This window comes from Colius striatus, chromosome Z (genome assembly GCF_028858725.1).
Source record: "Colius striatus isolate bColStr4 chromosome Z, bColStr4.1.hap1, whole genome shotgun sequence".
Lineage (NCBI taxonomy): Eukaryota > Metazoa > Chordata > Aves > Coliiformes > Coliidae > Colius > Colius striatus.
In genome coordinates this window covers 63,255,278-63,273,039 of record NC_084790.1, presented here as the reverse complement: position 1 = coordinate 63,273,039, position 17,762 = coordinate 63,255,278, and the positions used below count along the sequence as shown (strand labels likewise).

The following is a 17,762-nucleotide window of genomic DNA, read 5'->3' as shown; positions in this document are numbered from 1 at the left end:
ACTTTAGTTACAGGTTTACAGCTTTGATGTAACTTTTGTCTCTCATTGCAACTTGATCCAAAACTCCTCTAAATGTTACACGTTTTAACTTCTTCAGTCTTTGTATTTTCTGGCTCAGCTGCATTCTACCTTCCCTGTGAGGCAGGCATGCAACCAACCTGCACCTTAGCCTGTGGTCCTATCACTCCATGGAGGACCTGCTACAGCTCCTGAGCAGGTCTTCCTCTGACAAGAGCAGGTGGAAGAGAGGACTCGCAGCAGATGGATCTGGCACTGCTGCAGGGGTTCTTCAGTTTTAAAGCACAAGGAGAGAGGCCTGAGGTCAAAAAAACACTGAGAAAGCATCTAACAGAGAAAAGAGAGAGATACACAGGGGTAAACACAAAAGGATATTCTAATCCTTGTTGGGAGAATGTAGGAGAAAGATATGGGTTTTGGTAGGAGAGACTCAAGGAGGTGCAAAGAAGAAAATGGGGACAAGTGAAAAAAGAGCAGGGGAAAACAAGTCTTGAGGTGCATAGAAAATGCAGGAAAAGAAGAAAAAAAATGGAAGAAAAAAGAAGGAAGGAAGGAAGGGAAGGAAGGAAGGAAGGAAGGGAAAGGAAAGAGAAAGGAGAAAGGAGAAAGGAGAAAGAAAAAAGGGAAGGGGAAGGAAGGGGAAGGGGAAGGGGAAGGGGAAGGGGAAGGGAAGGGAAGGGAAGGGAAGGGAAGGGAAGGGAAGGGAAGGGAAGGGAAGGGAAGGGAAGGGAAGGGAAGGGAAGGGAAGGGAAGGGAAGGGAAGGGAAGGGAAGGGAAGGGAAGGGAGAAACCAAACCCCGGGGACACAAAAGAGGATCACTTGGTAAGTCACCAAAAATCCTATGTTATTCAGAACATGAATCTCTCAAGAAAACCTGACTGAAGAGGAATTGGAGATCATTACACCTCAGAGAGCATCCTGAAAAAGGAAAGCTTCATAATTACCTTAATTTCTTACTGATTTTAGAGAAGGAATTAGGAGATGAAACCTGGTTCCTCCTTTCTTTGACAAAACTTTTTTTTCAGGTAGAAATTGAAAACAAGGTATGATACAACAAAATACCTATTTTAAAATGTCATGCAGGCAAATAAATCTAATTAATATTTGGTGGCAATTTAAGGCAATTTCTTAAAGGCTTTCAGTGTCTTTGATCAGGAATCACATGTGTTTGGCTTTATGTTGCAAGACATAACATTTTCAGTGTTATTTTCTATTCAAGTTGCATTTTAGCTTTTCCCTCCCTCAGCTGGGTATCTTTCCAAAACCTCAATAGCTTGTCTGAAAACTAGTGAAATAGATGAGTGAGTTTCCACTGACTCTAATGGGCATTGCGTTAGGCCCTTTTGCCTGTGGGGTCAAATGACAACTGTTATTTTAACAAGGGAATTTCAATCATTTTTGAGAAATCATTAGTCACCTATTTAGAAAAGTGATAAAATGAGGAGCTGTTGGTTTTATAAACAAGTTGGCTCTGTTTCCCCTTTCTTGGTGCAGAGAAGCTAAGAAAATGCAGACATTCCCATACAGTAGGGGAATTGATATACCTCTGACTCTCTTGGTATGCCTCAGCGATTTCATTTTATTCCTAAATAAAAGGGGAGTAAACCTACCAATGCTCAGAGATCAGAAAAGCACATTATAATAAACATATTCTGTTCCTGAAATTAGCATTCAATAATAAATGTTGCCATTCTGCTTCCTCCTCCTCTCTTTGTCTTTCCTTTCGCCCTCTGCTTTTAAACTGCTCCAGCTCATTCTGCCTCCTTAGTGGGTTTCACTTGCATATTTGTTCACAGTGCTCAGAGGTAAAATCTATTAGAGCTATCTTGTTGGCTACAGTGTAGAAGCCAGTGATGAAAAAATTATTTAGCATTGAGAAGATGAAGTAATCTTCCTCCTGAGTCTAAAACTAAGTCACAATAGAAGCTCAGGAAGAAAGGTCAGGCATCAAATAAGGTCTGTTGAGGAATTCATCAGCTGTGATGGGCTTCCGTAAAACTATGCATAACTAGCTTGATGTTCTCCATAGCACTGAATGGTACTTGCAAGATCATGAAATGAAAAAGACAGAATCTAAGGAGGTAAATGGACACATGATGCAAACAAAAATACATCAGGAAGTCCACTGCAGTCTGGAGCAATTCCCAGGGATGACTGTGTATGATATAAATGGTCTGGCCATTACACAGGGGAGGAAGCTGGACAGAAAATAGATATGAGAGGCAAATTTCTGCCACTCAAACCAGTTGGGCTTTGCCTAGGTGGGCAAAGTGAATGTGTTAAGAGTTGCTGAGTACATGGAAAGTTGAATGAGGTATGAAAATCAAATAACAGGAAGGCACAAAATAAAAGAGCTTCCCTTCTTTAACAGTTTTCCACACCTCCAGAGTACTGTGGTAGCTAAATTCAACACCCTCTGAGTGGGTGTTGAGCCTACAGAGGCTAGTGATTTTCCTGCATTTATCTTCCACAGAAAGTGGAGTGAGGTTTGATTTGTTGTATGTGTGAGGATGACAAAGGAAAGAAAATTATATTATCCTTCTGACTTCAACCACTGCTTATACTGTTGGTGAAGCTGGGCTCCCATCAGCCATCCACAACATTGACTACTGGAAGTTTGTTATTCATGGCCAATCTGTTTGCTAATGAACTGGTCTTCAGACTGCCTTTGCTAGTACCACAGCTCTGAAACTTTCTGTGTGAGGCACCTGTGAAAAACGCAGCTGACTAGGTGGACAATTGGTTTTTAGGAGTTTATTTATACACTATGTACTACTTGAGCTCCAGTGATCACCAGATTACTCTGGTGGAAGAACATAGTCCAGGTGGGGCAGGAAAGAAACAGATGATAATGCAGTATTTTCCCTTTGGTCTTTGGCCCATTCTCTTGTCCTGCTGTCCCTTTACAGTAATCTCCAGCAAGAACCATTCAGTGTTTTCACCTCTGGAGTTCTGTAAAATCCTTCCCATCAACTTTCTATTGACTTTCTTGAAGGAAGGTCAAAATCCTGTTTGCAGGATATAATGGTTCAACAACCACTTGTTTTTGGATTTTCCTTCTATCTTTTTTTTTTTTTGCAATTCCCCGCTCCCACCCACTAAGCTGTTCTTGATTTGTCAAGCCCAAGACTATGGGTTTGGAGTTGAAAGCTGATAAATTGAAGAGATAAAACAAGGGTTTCCCTGTCAACTGTTAGGCAGGGAGCTGTACTCGACATATGTTTTGCATTTCAGTTTTATACCTGCTTAGAATCACTGAGCTTGTTGTGATTAATGTAATATCAAGGAAGGACTGTAGTCCCTGCATTCATTTTCCTTTGATGGAGAGGGAGAGTGGCTGGGTATTTTATTTAGGCAGACACAACAGCCTATTTGCACTTGCTGATTATTGCCCACATAGCAATCAGACAGCAGTAATATTTGTGTTTAGGTTACTTTTTTTTTACTGAGTGCAGCTTCAAGGAGTTTTTATCCAATTCTTTTAAAAAATGAATCTTAAACCCTAGAATACATGAAACAGCCATGATTTATCCAACAGAAGCTGGATAGCTGCATATAAAACATAAGCATGTATATTAGTTACTTGTGCAGGTAGTAAAATATCGGGGTTGTGCACTGGTAAACTTAGCCATTTCATTTCACTTGTATGAGCAAAATGCTGACTTAATGCAAATTTTCTACTGAAAAGTAAAAAGAAAAGGCCAAAAAGTCAAAAGCTACACATCTGGCAGAAAATATCTCTTGGTCTTTCCTGTATGCATTTATTATTACATAAACTATTCATACTCTTGCCCTGTTATGCATGTGTGGTGTGGCCAGGGAACAGAGGCTGCAGTTAATGCAAATGGATTCCTCATCTCACATGGACACACCTGAACCGTAAAGATGGAAGAACATATGGAAACAAAGCAAACTACAGAAAGGTCATAGTCCAAATCATATTACAGCTTTGAATCACTTTTGAACCACTTTTTTTTTTGCCACCTTAAGAAACCACTTTGCTTTACAACCAGTTCAGAATTAGCAGTCTTTGTAATTTCCACAAATAACGCAGAGATGTGTAAGATGAGTGGCTTTGCTGTTGAAGAAGGATCTCAGAGAAAGACAAGTAATACATCATCTAACAGAACAGGGAGAGTCTAATCCTCAGTCCTGGGGATTTTGAGTCAATAAGGCACTGTTTTATAGTTTATAAAAAAATTGTGTAAAAAATAAACCCGCAAATATCTACAAATCATTGGCCAAAGACATTGAGTTTGGAACATACTGATAAAACACAGGAGTACAATAACTTCTCTTACCATTTTCCCAATCATCATAACATATGGTCCCAAATACTTGTTTACTCCAAAGATGTCTAACAACCGTATATACCAGTAAATGATATTAACACAATATATGACTCGGCCATCACTCCGGAGTGGCAGATCTTGCAGACGGAGCACCATCCCAACGGAGAACAGGAGGATAGCTATGAGATCAGTAACGTTCCAGTACTCCTGGAGCCAAACTTTCACCTTCTGTAACAGTTTCCCGGGTTCAGACATCAATATCTGAAGGACAGAGGACATGGAGAGCAAAGGGAGTGAGCTGTCTTTAATTTAAGCTTGATGAAGTCTATAGTAAACAGATATGTGCCACACAGGTGCCAAGAGCAAAGCTGATAGACTTCTGTCATGTAAATATCTCATGTACTCTCTGTTTTTTTTGAGAAATCTTCCATTTCAACCATTCATAGCCTGCATATACTTAAAAAAAAGATAAAAACTTGCTCGAAACTTCCCCTGAAATCAGAAGAAAGACAAGTATATCTTTCTGTTTTTCAAAGTCATTGACTCTACTTAGAGACTTGTAATAGAGGGAGAATCACAGAAAGATATTTCATCAGAAAATTAGTATTTAAAGAAGCTTTAGAATTACAGAAAATTATTCTAGAATGTGTATCAAACTGTCAAGAAATAATTAACAACCACAAAGACCTGGATTTACCATTTAATCCAGAGAGATACTAGCTACTACTTGGATCTGGTTTTGGAAATTAAGTTCTACAACTGGGACTATAATTCACAAAAATAATTACTCTTAACCTGATGAATTTATCATCATTCTATTTGCAAGATCATTTGGGAGACTTGATTGTTTTCCTGAGATACTGTTGAAACTATTCCCCAAGTGATTTCTATGAATAATTCCTAGCTTTTAGTGAGGTAGCAAGCTGTTTGTTTTAATTTTCTATATTTAGCCTGTGAACATTTGAGCAGACTCACACAGTTTCTTAAAAAGATGAATGCCATTCTTATAATTTTCATATAATTTATTTTCAGAATGAATTTTAGGCTGATCTTCTGTGAACAATCTTCAACATCTGCTTAGAAATCCATTATGAAAAATGTTCTTGATAAACTTTTGTGGAAAGGACAATTTGGGGTGAATGATTAGACACGAATGGCACACAACAATTCCTGCCAGCAGCCTCTCATCTACTGAGCCGGCAATGCTTTGTGTCCATCAGTGTTGCAGAGTGCTCACGTGTCTACTGACACCATTTTCCTTTTTACTTGGTGTTAGTGAAGTACACTCATTATAGGACACACAAGTAGTGTCTTTCCCTCTGTTCTTTTTATTTATAACGTAGAATTTACCGTACAGTGTTTGAAGTCTGTCTTTGAAGTCTAAGTGGCTGTTGCAAGACCACTTTTAGTCTAGACCTCAAAAGCATTTGCTGCAGAAAATACAAATGTAGACGGTAACACATTCAGCCTAGGGGTACAAATGTGCTGTTTTAGCTGAGGCCAATTTGACTTGTGTCCATTTTTATCAGGGCTGAATTTGGCCTCTGATGTCACTGCGGAATAAATGCACATTTGGCCAAGTGAAAAGGGCAGAGTGGTACAGCAAGTGGGAGAGACCACGAGGGGCAACTTCTCTCTGTCTGTAGGCTGAGCACCACCTTAAACGCTGTCCCTGCTCTACGTGTCTGCTTTAGCATCTCTGGGGAGATGTATGATATTGCTTGACATATTAAAAATTTTCAAGATTAAAAGGAGGGAATAATATTAGAAATGTGCTTCAAGATTCAATATGGATTCAAATTTTCCCCCCAGCTATGTCTGGGTTTTTAAAAAAGTGTTTGCATGAGATACTTGAATTAATTGTATTTGGGATGGGGTAAGGATTTGAACGTTGCCTTTTCCGTTCCCATGTTATCACCGTGTCTCCCTGTCCACTCTATTATAATGAATCTCCTTTTCCTCTCCTTGAAACATACTTCAGTTTCTGTGCCATATTTCAAGGAATAGAGTTGGACTTTAAGATATGTCAGAAGACCACCCCACACTTGTGGATTCTATTAAACATGCATCACGTAGAAATCTGAATAGAGAAATTCTGTGGGAGAAAGAGAAAGAAAGAAAGACATTCTCGATTTTAAAATCGAGGAAGGCAGATTTTATTTTTAATGCTGTGTTTTTAACAATCTATTTTCTGAGGGAAAAAAAGCGATTTTATGATAAGCCTGCTTATAAAAAACTATCCTGAGAAAATAACAGAAACTGATTAAAATAAAACAGATTAAAATAAAAAAAAGCTCATGCTTATTTTTTTTTATTCTGCCTTTCCTGGTTGGAGTGATTTTACCTCTCTCATCTTCTCTATTCCAAGAGTGAAAATGTATGAGATGACAATCCATTCCTGTGTAGATGGCCAGCGATCCATCTTCACTAACACTATATAATTGAACAGCATCAAGTAACCTATATATGCCAGCTGTAAAGAAAAAAAAAAAAAAGATGTTATCAATGTTCACTATATTTATACAACTGAGCCAGTTTCTTGGGTATGATCTGATATTCCTAACTCCACTGTAACCAGAGTTAGACAAAAGAACAACCAGATGGTGTTCTGGGTTGTCTGTAAAAGCTCACGTTAGATCAACATACAGTGTGAAATCTTAAAAATACAATGCACAAATGTCCTCTCCTCCAGCCACATCCGCATCCCTAATTAAATTGTATTCATGCAGTCCCCCTGGATCATCTCACAGTGTCAAGAACTCTGACACCCCTATGCCAACTCCCAAACTAAGTTACCTATGTGAAGATCTCTCCCCTATCTGCTTCTAATTCCCTTTAACATGCATCCTCTGTGTTTTATCTCCCTGTTCATCTAACCTAGGCTGACTCTGGCATTCCAAATTGTTTTTGCATAATCCTTGCCTGAAGCTTTAAAGGTCCTAGATATTGCTAGAGTTCTCCTACACAGTGTGGTATTGACCTAACTTATGCTGTGATTGTCCCCAAAACACTGCTACTCCTACTCACATTGTTGCAGCAAGGAGCCAGGCATAGCCATGCATTCATTTGCCTTGTATTTTTTGCAAACTTTTTTTGTATAACTGTTGTGATTTTCCTTCTCTAATATATCTAACTTCTGGAATAATTTTTGATACAGTGGAAATGGTCAGCTAAAAAGAGACAGACAGGAAAACTGCATCACCAAGTTCACAAAACTCAGAGAAACCTGAGTGTCAGTCACACTGGAGCATGGATTGTTGCAAGGATGAACAGCTGGGGTCTGTGGTGGAAAGAATCTGTCTGTCTGCCTTTCAAACACCAGCCTTACAAGAAAATGCATCTTAAGCCGGATTTAGATCAGAGAAAAGATGATTCAGTTCTGTGCAGAAAGATTTTAGTCATTGTGGCAGAAAGCTTATTCTATACATCTGTATTTCATTTAGTTTTTCTCTCTCAGCTGTGTGTTACAACTATTGTATACTTAGTGTCAGACTGAAGATGAAACAACACAGAGGGGCTTGAAACTTTTGGCTAGGATTATTTCAGTGTTCAGCACCTCACAGAACAGGATTCATAGTCCTGTGGTGTTTGGTAGGGAACATCAGTTCTGCTCTGTGTAAAAGCCAGAGAGTTCTGGGTTTTCCTCCTAGAAGAAGTTGCTGGTTTGAAGTACACTTGAGAGAAATATTTACATTTGCCATAACTGTCAGTACAGAGAAGACAGCCAGTTGAATCACTGCTTCTTGTCCATATAAAACAGTAGAGGAAATTATCTCATTTGTCTTTCAGGTTGTGCATGACGATGGATTGCAATACAAAGGTCTAGAGATCTTGTAATGAAAGGTCTTTTCTTAACACTTATAAAGGAGATGAAGAGCAATATTGACTTAGGTGAGCATTTAGGATGGCAGCTGAGTCAACAGAAGCTCTGTCTGTGCCAGCAGAACTGGAGGTATTCAAAACCCACCTGGACATGCTCCTGTGTGACCTGATCTTGGTGGACCTGCTTTGGCAAGGACACTGTATTAGATGATCTGTAAAGGTCCCTTCCAACTCCTATCATTCTATGATTCTATGATGCATGCCTCCCTAGCTGAGACAACATCTTCTGTTATAGTGCAAAAAGCCAGCTGATATGTTGCCTAACATCATCCTTCTTAGATCTCATTATTAATTATCAGCTGATGTTATTAATTTGGTCTGACTCAGTGGCCTTTGGCGAGCATTTGCACTTCATATGGCAAAAGAATAGGGACACTAAGGTTACAAATATTACAGAAATCACAAGATCCTCAGCATAACTGGGGGGTTTTGCTTCTTGGTTTTCTTTTGAGGTGCTGTTTTTGACTTGTCTTGGGCTTGCTGTTTCTTGGATTTTTTTCTCAATTCAAATTTACTGAATATTGCTGAAATTTTTTTCTTGGCAGAAAAAAAAAATAAAGCTGATTTAAGAACAAAATGATGCTGAAACTGCAACACTCTAACCCAAGAAACAAGCCCTTCAGAAAATGAGTTGATCCTGCCTTCCAGGAAGATGTCTTGTTCCCATACTGTGGTAAAACCTCAGAACAGCTAGACCCTCTTTTTTTTGCTTTTAAATGGCTTGGTAAAAAGCTAGGGGCTACCATGAGAGAGGGCTGTACCTGAAAAACTAAGGAGTGGAATGCTTGCAGAGAAGTTTCTAGGTGACTTGCTCCCTGTCCTCCTATGGATGCCACTCCACTCTGTAGAAAATACTCAGATACTCATCACAGTAAGGGGCAAACCTGGAGATTGTACCAGAGGGAAAGTGCTTCAAGAGGGAGATGACCCTTCCCTTTTCTCACTGACTACAATAGCTAAATGATCATAATATGCAGTGGTCCTAAAGTGCAAAACTTTGGCTAAACCTTTTTTAATGTTTAAAAGATGACTCTTGGGGTTGAATTTCCCCTGCAGCTATTCCTCCTCAGAAGAGGTAGAAATGTGGCTTCTTACATCCTGCTAGCATCTCAGCCTAAAGCTAGTAGCTAAAAGGGGAAGGTCATCCTCTTTTCCTCAAGCGACCTGGGAGATGAAACATTTGAGTCATGGTTTTCAACACAACAGGCACAAAAAAAGGCACAAAACAGAACAGTTTTGAAACTACTACATGTCCAGAAAGGCTAATTTTTTTTCTGTTGAGAGAAAGCTGTTTATTTCAGCTCATCTGCTAAGCCAAGATGTTACATACTCAAACAACCCCACATTTAACCCACTGCTGTGTATTTTAAAGATGAAGGTGGATATAGCTATAGAATATTAACAGATAGATAGATATAGAATAATAAAATTATTTTAAATGGCACACAATAGCTGTAAGTATTGTCCGTTGTCTTGCATTTTGGACTGTGGGATGTAAAATTTGGAGGATTTATTTTGAAATCTATGGTTAGTATTTCTGTCTGTGTGCATATCAAAAGTGTGATAGACTGTGCAACATTAATTCTTACGTGAAAGTTGTTTTGCTTTTAGTCTCCAGGAGTTTCTCAACATACACAACTGGTCGAGCACTGCAGCCAGAATCCACCTTAATTTTCTCTTTGAGTTTAGTGTAGCCAAGATCTAGTTTTATAAGTGACCTTGATTAAGATGTGCCTTAGGACATAAAACTGTAGGAACAGGTCTAAACAGAAATGCAATATTGATCTTTTTCTCTCATTTCAGAACTGAACTAACAGGGAGAACCAGGATGCTTCTTTCTGTTTACAGTGTAAAGGCTTCTCTGGTTACATACATTTTGCAATTGATAATGACAGCAGGCTGCTGATGAGCAGCTTCTAGACTCAATCGATGCGATTAATGTTCAGTGGCCACATTGTTTAGCAAGGAGTTACTCTGAGTTGCCAAACTGGAGCTATTTGTTAGCACAAAGTATCTACCACAGTTTAGTTTCTGTTGATGTGAGTTTCTCCTGCTGTCTGTAGACGTATTGCCTGGATCTCAGCAAGGCAATTTTTCTTAAAAGTTGCTTACAAAATGATGCATTCTTTGTGATTTGCTGTGCATTCAGCAGAATGAAATGTAAAACATAACTTGGAAAAAAAAACTGGAAAGAGCCATCTGAAATCATCTGGCCAACGTTTTTGTTGGAAATCACTAATGGAAAATCTACCATCTCCTTACACAGCTTACAACAGTACTTCTCAGAATAGTTTGAAATTGTCTCCTAACAGCTCAACTAGCAAAGCTTTGCTACAGTTAAAATCATTACTTTCTGTCCTATTTAGCAAGGATTTGGAGATTCTTCCATTTGTTCCTCTCTGCAGCTGCTTACACATTTTGAGGACTACTATATTCTTTCTACAGACTTCTTTTTATTTCCAGAGAAAACAATCTCACTTCCTAAAATCTCTCCCCTTATTCTATGTTTTATAGGCTCCTAGTAACATTTTTTTTGTTCTTTTTTTGTGTCCTTCAAACCAGTCCATAGTCGCTGCATGATGCATTCAATACAGAACTCCAGCCAAGAAGAACACTTTCTGTGTTCATTTTATTTTTTGATCTCATCCATCTACATTGTAGTGCATTTTGCAAGTTTAGTAACTCATCTCCATCCCATCATCCAAATTTTGAATGAAAATATAAGATAGCACCTTATGTAGGAGAGACTCTAATGGAATCCTTCCAGTCCTTGCTTCTAGTTTGATGGTAAATAATTAATATCTACTCTTGAGGACTAATTGTCAAGAAGCTTTGTATCCACATAGTAAATTTGATACAGTAGTTAGTAATTTGTCTGTGAGAATATCCTGTAAAGTTTTTGATACTATCTTACTTTAGTCAAAATATATGTCTTTTTTTTCCCCTGCTCCATCTGAAAGGCCCGTTTCTTCATAACACAGGCAAATTATACTTTTTTGACATAATTTGTCCATGAGAGACGTACATTAGCCTCTACTCATGTCTTTGTTATTTTGTGGGTGTTTACACAAACACTTTCTCTGAGACACACTGCAGACTAGTCAAAACAGAACAAATAAAACATGTTCCAAGAAAAGATGTGCTCTATATGTTTCTTTCTTCATCACTCACTATACAATTTGATATCCTGATTCAGACCAGCTTCCCATTGGGCTTACTGTTGGGAGATGTCCTATTGGAAATTCTCCTATAGCGAATTCCTTGGGAGCACTGACTGCAGCAAACTGCTACTTACTGTTGTATTTCAAGAAAAAAATACACGGTCATTAAAATTTTAACCATCAACTGCCTGAATGAAATAGTAGTCTTTACAAAAGTCCTAGACAGGTTTGCAAGTGCTGTCTGACCTCCACAAAAGCTTTTTATTAAACCAGTTATGGATAAAGCCGTCCAATGCACACAGATGCAGACTTTCAGTGAAACACACAAGATGACCTTAATCCCACTTCAGAATTTGTACAAATAGTAGTAATATAGCAGGAAGCATTTCTTACTGTGTAAAACCAAAATTTAACGATGGGAGCATTGTAGAACTCATAAATCTTTCTTCCAACAGGGATCAGTCTGTGCTTGCTCTGAACTTCCTCTTCCTCTTTCTTTCTTGAGGACTCTCCATTCCCTCGTCCCAGCATTGCCTACAAGAAAGTAGATAGTTGTGTTTCTTTCTTTGTGAAAGACAAATTAAGCTATTGGTTTTAAAATCTCAAAAGAAAATTATTCAAAACTTCCGTGATTTCTTGTTCTTTAGACAAAACCAGGTGACCACAGTTAGGTGTAAATTGCTTTGTTCTCAGATTTTTTTTTTTTTTTCCTCAGGGAAGCTGCTGTATAATACTTTATAACTTGAAAAAAGCAATGCTTTGGCAGAAGCTATCAGCACCAGTGTGAAAGACTTGACTGGTGGACAAAAAATGAGATATGGAGAATATTTCTCCTTTTTGCTGTACAGGCAGCTGAATTTTTATTTGATCACAGCTTTTTGTGGTGTATTTCTACACAAGTAACCAATGCACACAGAAAATACATAAGTTTTGGTTTTAAGCAGAGAGAAGTTTATAAGGCTGATACTGAGGCTGAGAGAGAACAGCAGGGAGAAAGATGAGTTGGCAGTTGCTGGCTCTGGAAGCAATGAAATTAGTGACTTTTTTTACATTGATCACTGGATCTGTCACAGGCGATGATCCCCCAGTGAACTTCATATGGATGTAGCGGACTGACCTGTAGAGTTCACTGCAGCATTAAGGCCTCAGGTTGAAAGATCCTTCTATATGGTCGTAGCTTCTTCCATAATGAAGTTCCAGACTGCTCATGCACTGCCTCCATTAGGCCTGACCTCATTGTTACTACTGCAGACTCACTGATGAGCTATGCTGAGCTCTGAAAATACGTACTTAAGAAGGGCTCAGATACAAGGGCAAACCTAACAGGCAAAAGATGGTAATACTTTGTTTACCCTTCTTGGTCAGCCACAGAGAGGTAGAAGGAGTGACTAAACTATTTACTCACTAAATTAATGCTTAAAGGTGTTCCTTTGAGTGTAGAGTACAGTATGCTTTATTAAATGTTTTTTCTGAAACAATTCTTCTGTGAAGAGTAGACCAAGAGTGGATTTTAGGTCACCATGCCCTTGGTAATTTCTTACTATTTAGTTTGTGGCAGCACCTATAGGTTGTAGCACTTCTGCACATAAAAGCATTTACAAGAATTGAGATACAACTGTCCTATCCAAATATGCAGGGATTGCATGATATTTTTGTTTAAATTAGTCTACAAGTTTTTCTACAAGTAGATCAAAGCACTTTTGCACTTTCATGCTAACTGAAGTGAACTTCCCATAGATAACATTGTTCTCATCAGCAACTTAAAAAAATAAGCCCCTAAAAAGAACAATTAGATGCCAGAAGTATTGTCTTTCAATAAGAAAGTCCTTCATTTATCTCTGGGCTCTCTGATTCAATAGGATGTTCAGCACATCCTTGACTACTCAGCTTCAGCTGGGCTATTTGTACAGGTTCTAATGTCCTGCAGGAACAAGAGATGCACTTCTCACATATTTAAATGAAAGAATCACAGTCTTTCCCATGCTTCCTTTTTTGATACCTCACGTCTTTGCTCCTATAGTAAAACAGTAATTTATAATGATAAAGTGATGAATACTAAGCAGATAGTCTGCAAGAACATGAGACAGGCCAAGAAGATAGAAATTTCTTTGCTTCTCCCTACCTCCTGATGCTGTTTTAGGGAAAGCTGCCATCTGCTGCTACAGTTTTCTGTAGCTTTTCCCAAGGCTTTGTCTCTGCTGTCCTCTGGTGCTCAAGAATTTTGCAGCAGAGTGAAAACAAACGATGGCAGCTTTAACAAATGAGCAGTGCCGTGCCGTGCTTTGGTGAAAGGGGATATTGTACAGAGTTTAAATCCCTCACAATTTTATACATTTAATTCTGAAACACTCTTAGCTCTCACTGGAATCACTGAGTTGTGGATGTTTTTAGGATAATGCTGTTTCAGTTACTGGATTTATGCTCATGCATGCCAATTTCCTGTTTGCTATTGCTTTCTTGTTGATGATGATGCTGTAATTTTGTTTTCTTACAGTTATTTTTTAAAATTAATGGTATTTTATAATACTAACCTCTCCCTTGCACCACACTACAGATGGGGAATTGCTCTGATATAGCTGGGGATTAGATTTGACCTGATGTCCCCAACTGTTAATTATATCACTGTATTAACAAATTGAAAGGCCTCCCCATTAGAAACATACAGAAATAACCAAAATGACTCTGTTAATAGAATAGCTGCAATGCTCAATGTGAACAAATGTGTTTTCCATTGCAGAGGGAAGCAATAGGGTGGGAATAACTCAAGACACTGCTCTGTGTGGGCGGCATCTCTAATAAACAATTTTGCCCATGATTCACCATGAGTCATGCAAGGTAAGCCTGACAGCAGCTCAGCTACATTGTAAAGTACATCACAGCTGCATCACTGTAGCCTGAGGGGATTGATGTGTGCACAGTTTTTATAAGGAGATATTTCTAATCGAGATTCTGGGTTTTGGGTTTTTTTTTTTTTTTTTGGGTCACGTTTTGTTTTATATATTTGAGGACTTTTCATTCAGGACACTTTTGGGTTGTGCATTTTTGCATTAATATATGTTAATGATCCCATAACATATTTATCTGTTTTATAACTAAATATCAGGAATTTCAGTCCTGCTAGAATCAGCATAGACTCTTCAAATTTTATCCTTAGTGAAATCTACGTGCTACATATAGTGAAATCTGCATGGTACATATATACTTGCCCCATATTCACGCAGAACTGGTGTGGCAGTAGTATGTAGCTGCGTGGATATAGCATATCTCTTTCTGCACAACGTACTGTATCCTATACTGTGTATGGAAACGTTGCCTCCAAGGCAGTTGTTCTAGGGTTACCATTTTCTGCCTTGAAATACTGGAAGGGAAAAAAAGGTTTAAAGCCTTTCAATCACAGGCATGTAAAACTGGATTTTGTATGTACTCAGTAGTACTTTAGGGTGAATACAGGAGAGCAAGGCTAAAGTACCAGCAGCGGTATCACTCTGGATGTTGAGCACAGCGAAAGACATGGAGAGTGCAGGTCAGTTGTGCGGTACTGGTATGAGGGGCTTCCAAAACCCCCAGAAAAACAGAGGGAAATCTCTCCTTATGGAGAAGGTTGGCACCTCTTCCTCATGACTGCTAGTACCATCTCCCACTGTTGTTTTCCAGATAAACTGAAGGGGTGCCTTGCTGCATGCATGTGAGATGCTGTGAGCACCACTACCCTGATGGGGTGGGTGAGATAGGCCAGAGGCACAAGGAAACTGGTCTTCAGCCCTTCTTATCTTAAGAACTGTATTTTTAGTGATAAAATATTTGGCTAGCACTTGCCATGGAGAAAAGGCTACTCGTACATACTACAGATGAGATAATATGAGCCCAGAGGCCAATACAAATAGCTTTGCTGCTGCTGAAAAGCGCTAACTCTGGTTTAAGTGATGCCCATGGAAGTACATAATTCCTGTTTGATGAGGAAAATTAGAATAAAATGAGAAAAAGGCCAACTTAAACATCTTCTAAAGGACTTAAAATATAACCATTCATTGAGGAACTCTAATGTCCAAGTAAGATGACACTGAATAGTGATAAGGGTGCTCCTGGTTATGGCTTCAAGAATCAATGTTCTTTCAGGAGAAGGGTAGACTGCTGGGGTTACTGACCCACACAGAAAAACCAGTCACTAATTAAGGCCTTAGTTAGGGGCCTTATTGTATTCAAAATGTCCCTGGCCTTTAGACTTTAGTGCCCTTCTTCTCCTCCATGTCTAACATTCAGGATTAACTGCATGCATATATTGTGGTAAATTCCTTGGTGCTGAGAGAGGGGTGATCAGAGCACTATTCAAGCTTTTTTTTTTTTTTTTTTTTTTTTTTTTGTGGGTAGTTGCTATAAGGAAAGTCTGTTGCGTAGCATCTAGCTGTTAAAGAGATGTGTGCTCAGCACTCTCCTATATGTTATAAAGTTAAAAGCAGGTGTGAGTAACAAGTAGTTTACAGTGAATAAACACTACATCCTTATGTACATCCAAATGTCCTGCTACTCACCAGATCCTTTGAGAGGAGCACAAAATAAATACAAATTCACATGCAGATGCACCCATCCTGTAGTTTTCATGATCCCATTATTCTGTGTATGAGGTGTAAAATAGTGCAAAAATGACTGTGGCCCTGTACTTCATCCACTCTGTACAAGCACAGTCCAGAGGAAGGAGATGGCTCTTTTAGCTCCCCATTAGTCACCTGGGTTTAGCAGTGCAGGACACATAAGACTTCATAAGAAATCAAGGAATAGACCTCGATTAGATGTGGTCTCTTTACCGTAGCAGTACTTCTAGAAAAAGGCATATGGGCATAGCATTATAGCAATATAGAGACTTGAGGTGTGTTCCTTGAGAATGACTACATATAGAGTTAGGCAGATTGTTTGGATGGTACACTATTTGCCACAAACAGACTAAAATAGGTGGCTAAAATAATTTGTAGTTCATCAGTTTTGTTTATTTAAGGTTTAAGCTGAGGAAAACTCAAAACCCAAACTGTGGAAAATTTTTGAAAATGTTTTAGATAATCATGTGCCAATTAAGTAAGTGAGTGAAAGACAACTGTTGTGTCACAAAAACCCCCAAACTCAAACCCGAAAACCAATGGAAAGCCATTTGTTTGTCCTGAAAGGAAATATGTGGAGAAAAATACGCACATTATTCTGACTGCAATAGTTGCAAGCTATAGTTAGGGTGAGTGACTGATCTATTGAGCTAGAGTTCAGCAATTGATTAAACATTTGTGATATCACATCACAAACAATTATTCATCTTACTGAAATGTGAATAAGGTATCCTTATCACAGCTAAAGGAAAATATTACAATAGCACTTCCTAAACAGTCTTGCAAGCCTTCTCTCAGCAGTGGAGAAGAAACACAACATAACTTTTGGCAGACCATTTGGCTAAGTCTGCAACAATGCAAAACGAAAGCTAAAATATTTTTCTACATTTAGAACATGCCAGGTAGCAACAGTCACCCTGACATAATGCCTGAAGGTGACTAAATATAACTGTCTATGGCATCTAACCACAGAAATATATGCAACAATCTCTTTGCCAGCAAATCAGTTCTCACCACTGAAAGGCACCTGAGTGAAGCTGTGTTAGAAGTCCTAAAGCCCAGGATAGATTATAGACAGAAATATTGTCAGCAGTAGTGTACCAAAGACATTGTTTTTAAACTTGCTGGACTCCACAGAAACAGTTCTTATTTAACAGAAAAGTTTTAAGTGTCTGAAACTTCACTAGAACGATGCATCGAATTTGAAGGAATTAAGGGCAGAGTCGGTGACAGGAAAGAGAATAGGACTGTGAGCACACAGAAGAGAGGAGAGAGGGAACATCTAAGACTTGTCTGGACAAGCAGATCCAGTTGACTCATCACTTCCTTGTAGCAGGAGTCAGAAGGTAAAAGAAAACACAGTATTGTAGACAAGAAGCCAGGAGCTGGGATAACTGCAGAGACGGAAATGACTTCCTCCCCAAATTTCTCCCCATTGTCAAGAAAAAGGCAGCTTGAAAAGTGCTTATTAGATTTGAATAGGCACTTCATAAGTGGATCAGAAGCCAGTGAAAATAAATTGCAATTAATAGCTAATGAGCAGAGAATGACTCATTGCTGCTGTTCTGGCTTCTGGTCCCTCCCAACGGCCAGGTTCTTGCCTGCAAACGGGTCCTGTAGGTGGGTCTGGTGGGCTGCTCCTTCGGCTTGCCTGCATATTGGGTCCTGTAGGCAGGTCCTTCTGCCTGCCTGCAGACGGGGTCCTGTGGGCAGCTCCTGCTGTTTGCCTGTGGGAAACAGTCTGGGTTTTTTTGGTTTTTTTTTGCTTTTTGCCTTTTTTTTTTTTTTTTTTTTTTAAAGTAACCAGGAAAATCCATTT

At 38.9% G+C, this 17,762-nt stretch overlaps 1 protein-coding gene across 1 annotated transcript in view; it reads right to left on the bottom strand.

Moving 5' to 3' along the window:
• The window catches only part of TRPM3 (transient receptor potential cation channel subfamily M member 3), a 399,584-nt gene that overhangs the window by 21,388 nt on the left and 360,434 nt on the right, over positions 1-17,762 (bottom strand). Inside the window, exons 19-22 of the mRNA XM_062019433.1 lie at positions 17,545-17,670; positions 11,748-11,888; positions 6,656-6,784; positions 4,321-4,572 (exon numbers count right to left, since the gene is read on the bottom strand). Coding sequence (XP_061875417.1) covers positions 4,321-4,572; positions 6,656-6,784; positions 11,748-11,888; positions 17,545-17,670 — 648 coding nt within the window. The remainder of the gene's footprint in view (positions 1-4,320; positions 4,573-6,655; positions 6,785-11,747; positions 11,889-17,544; positions 17,671-17,762) is intronic.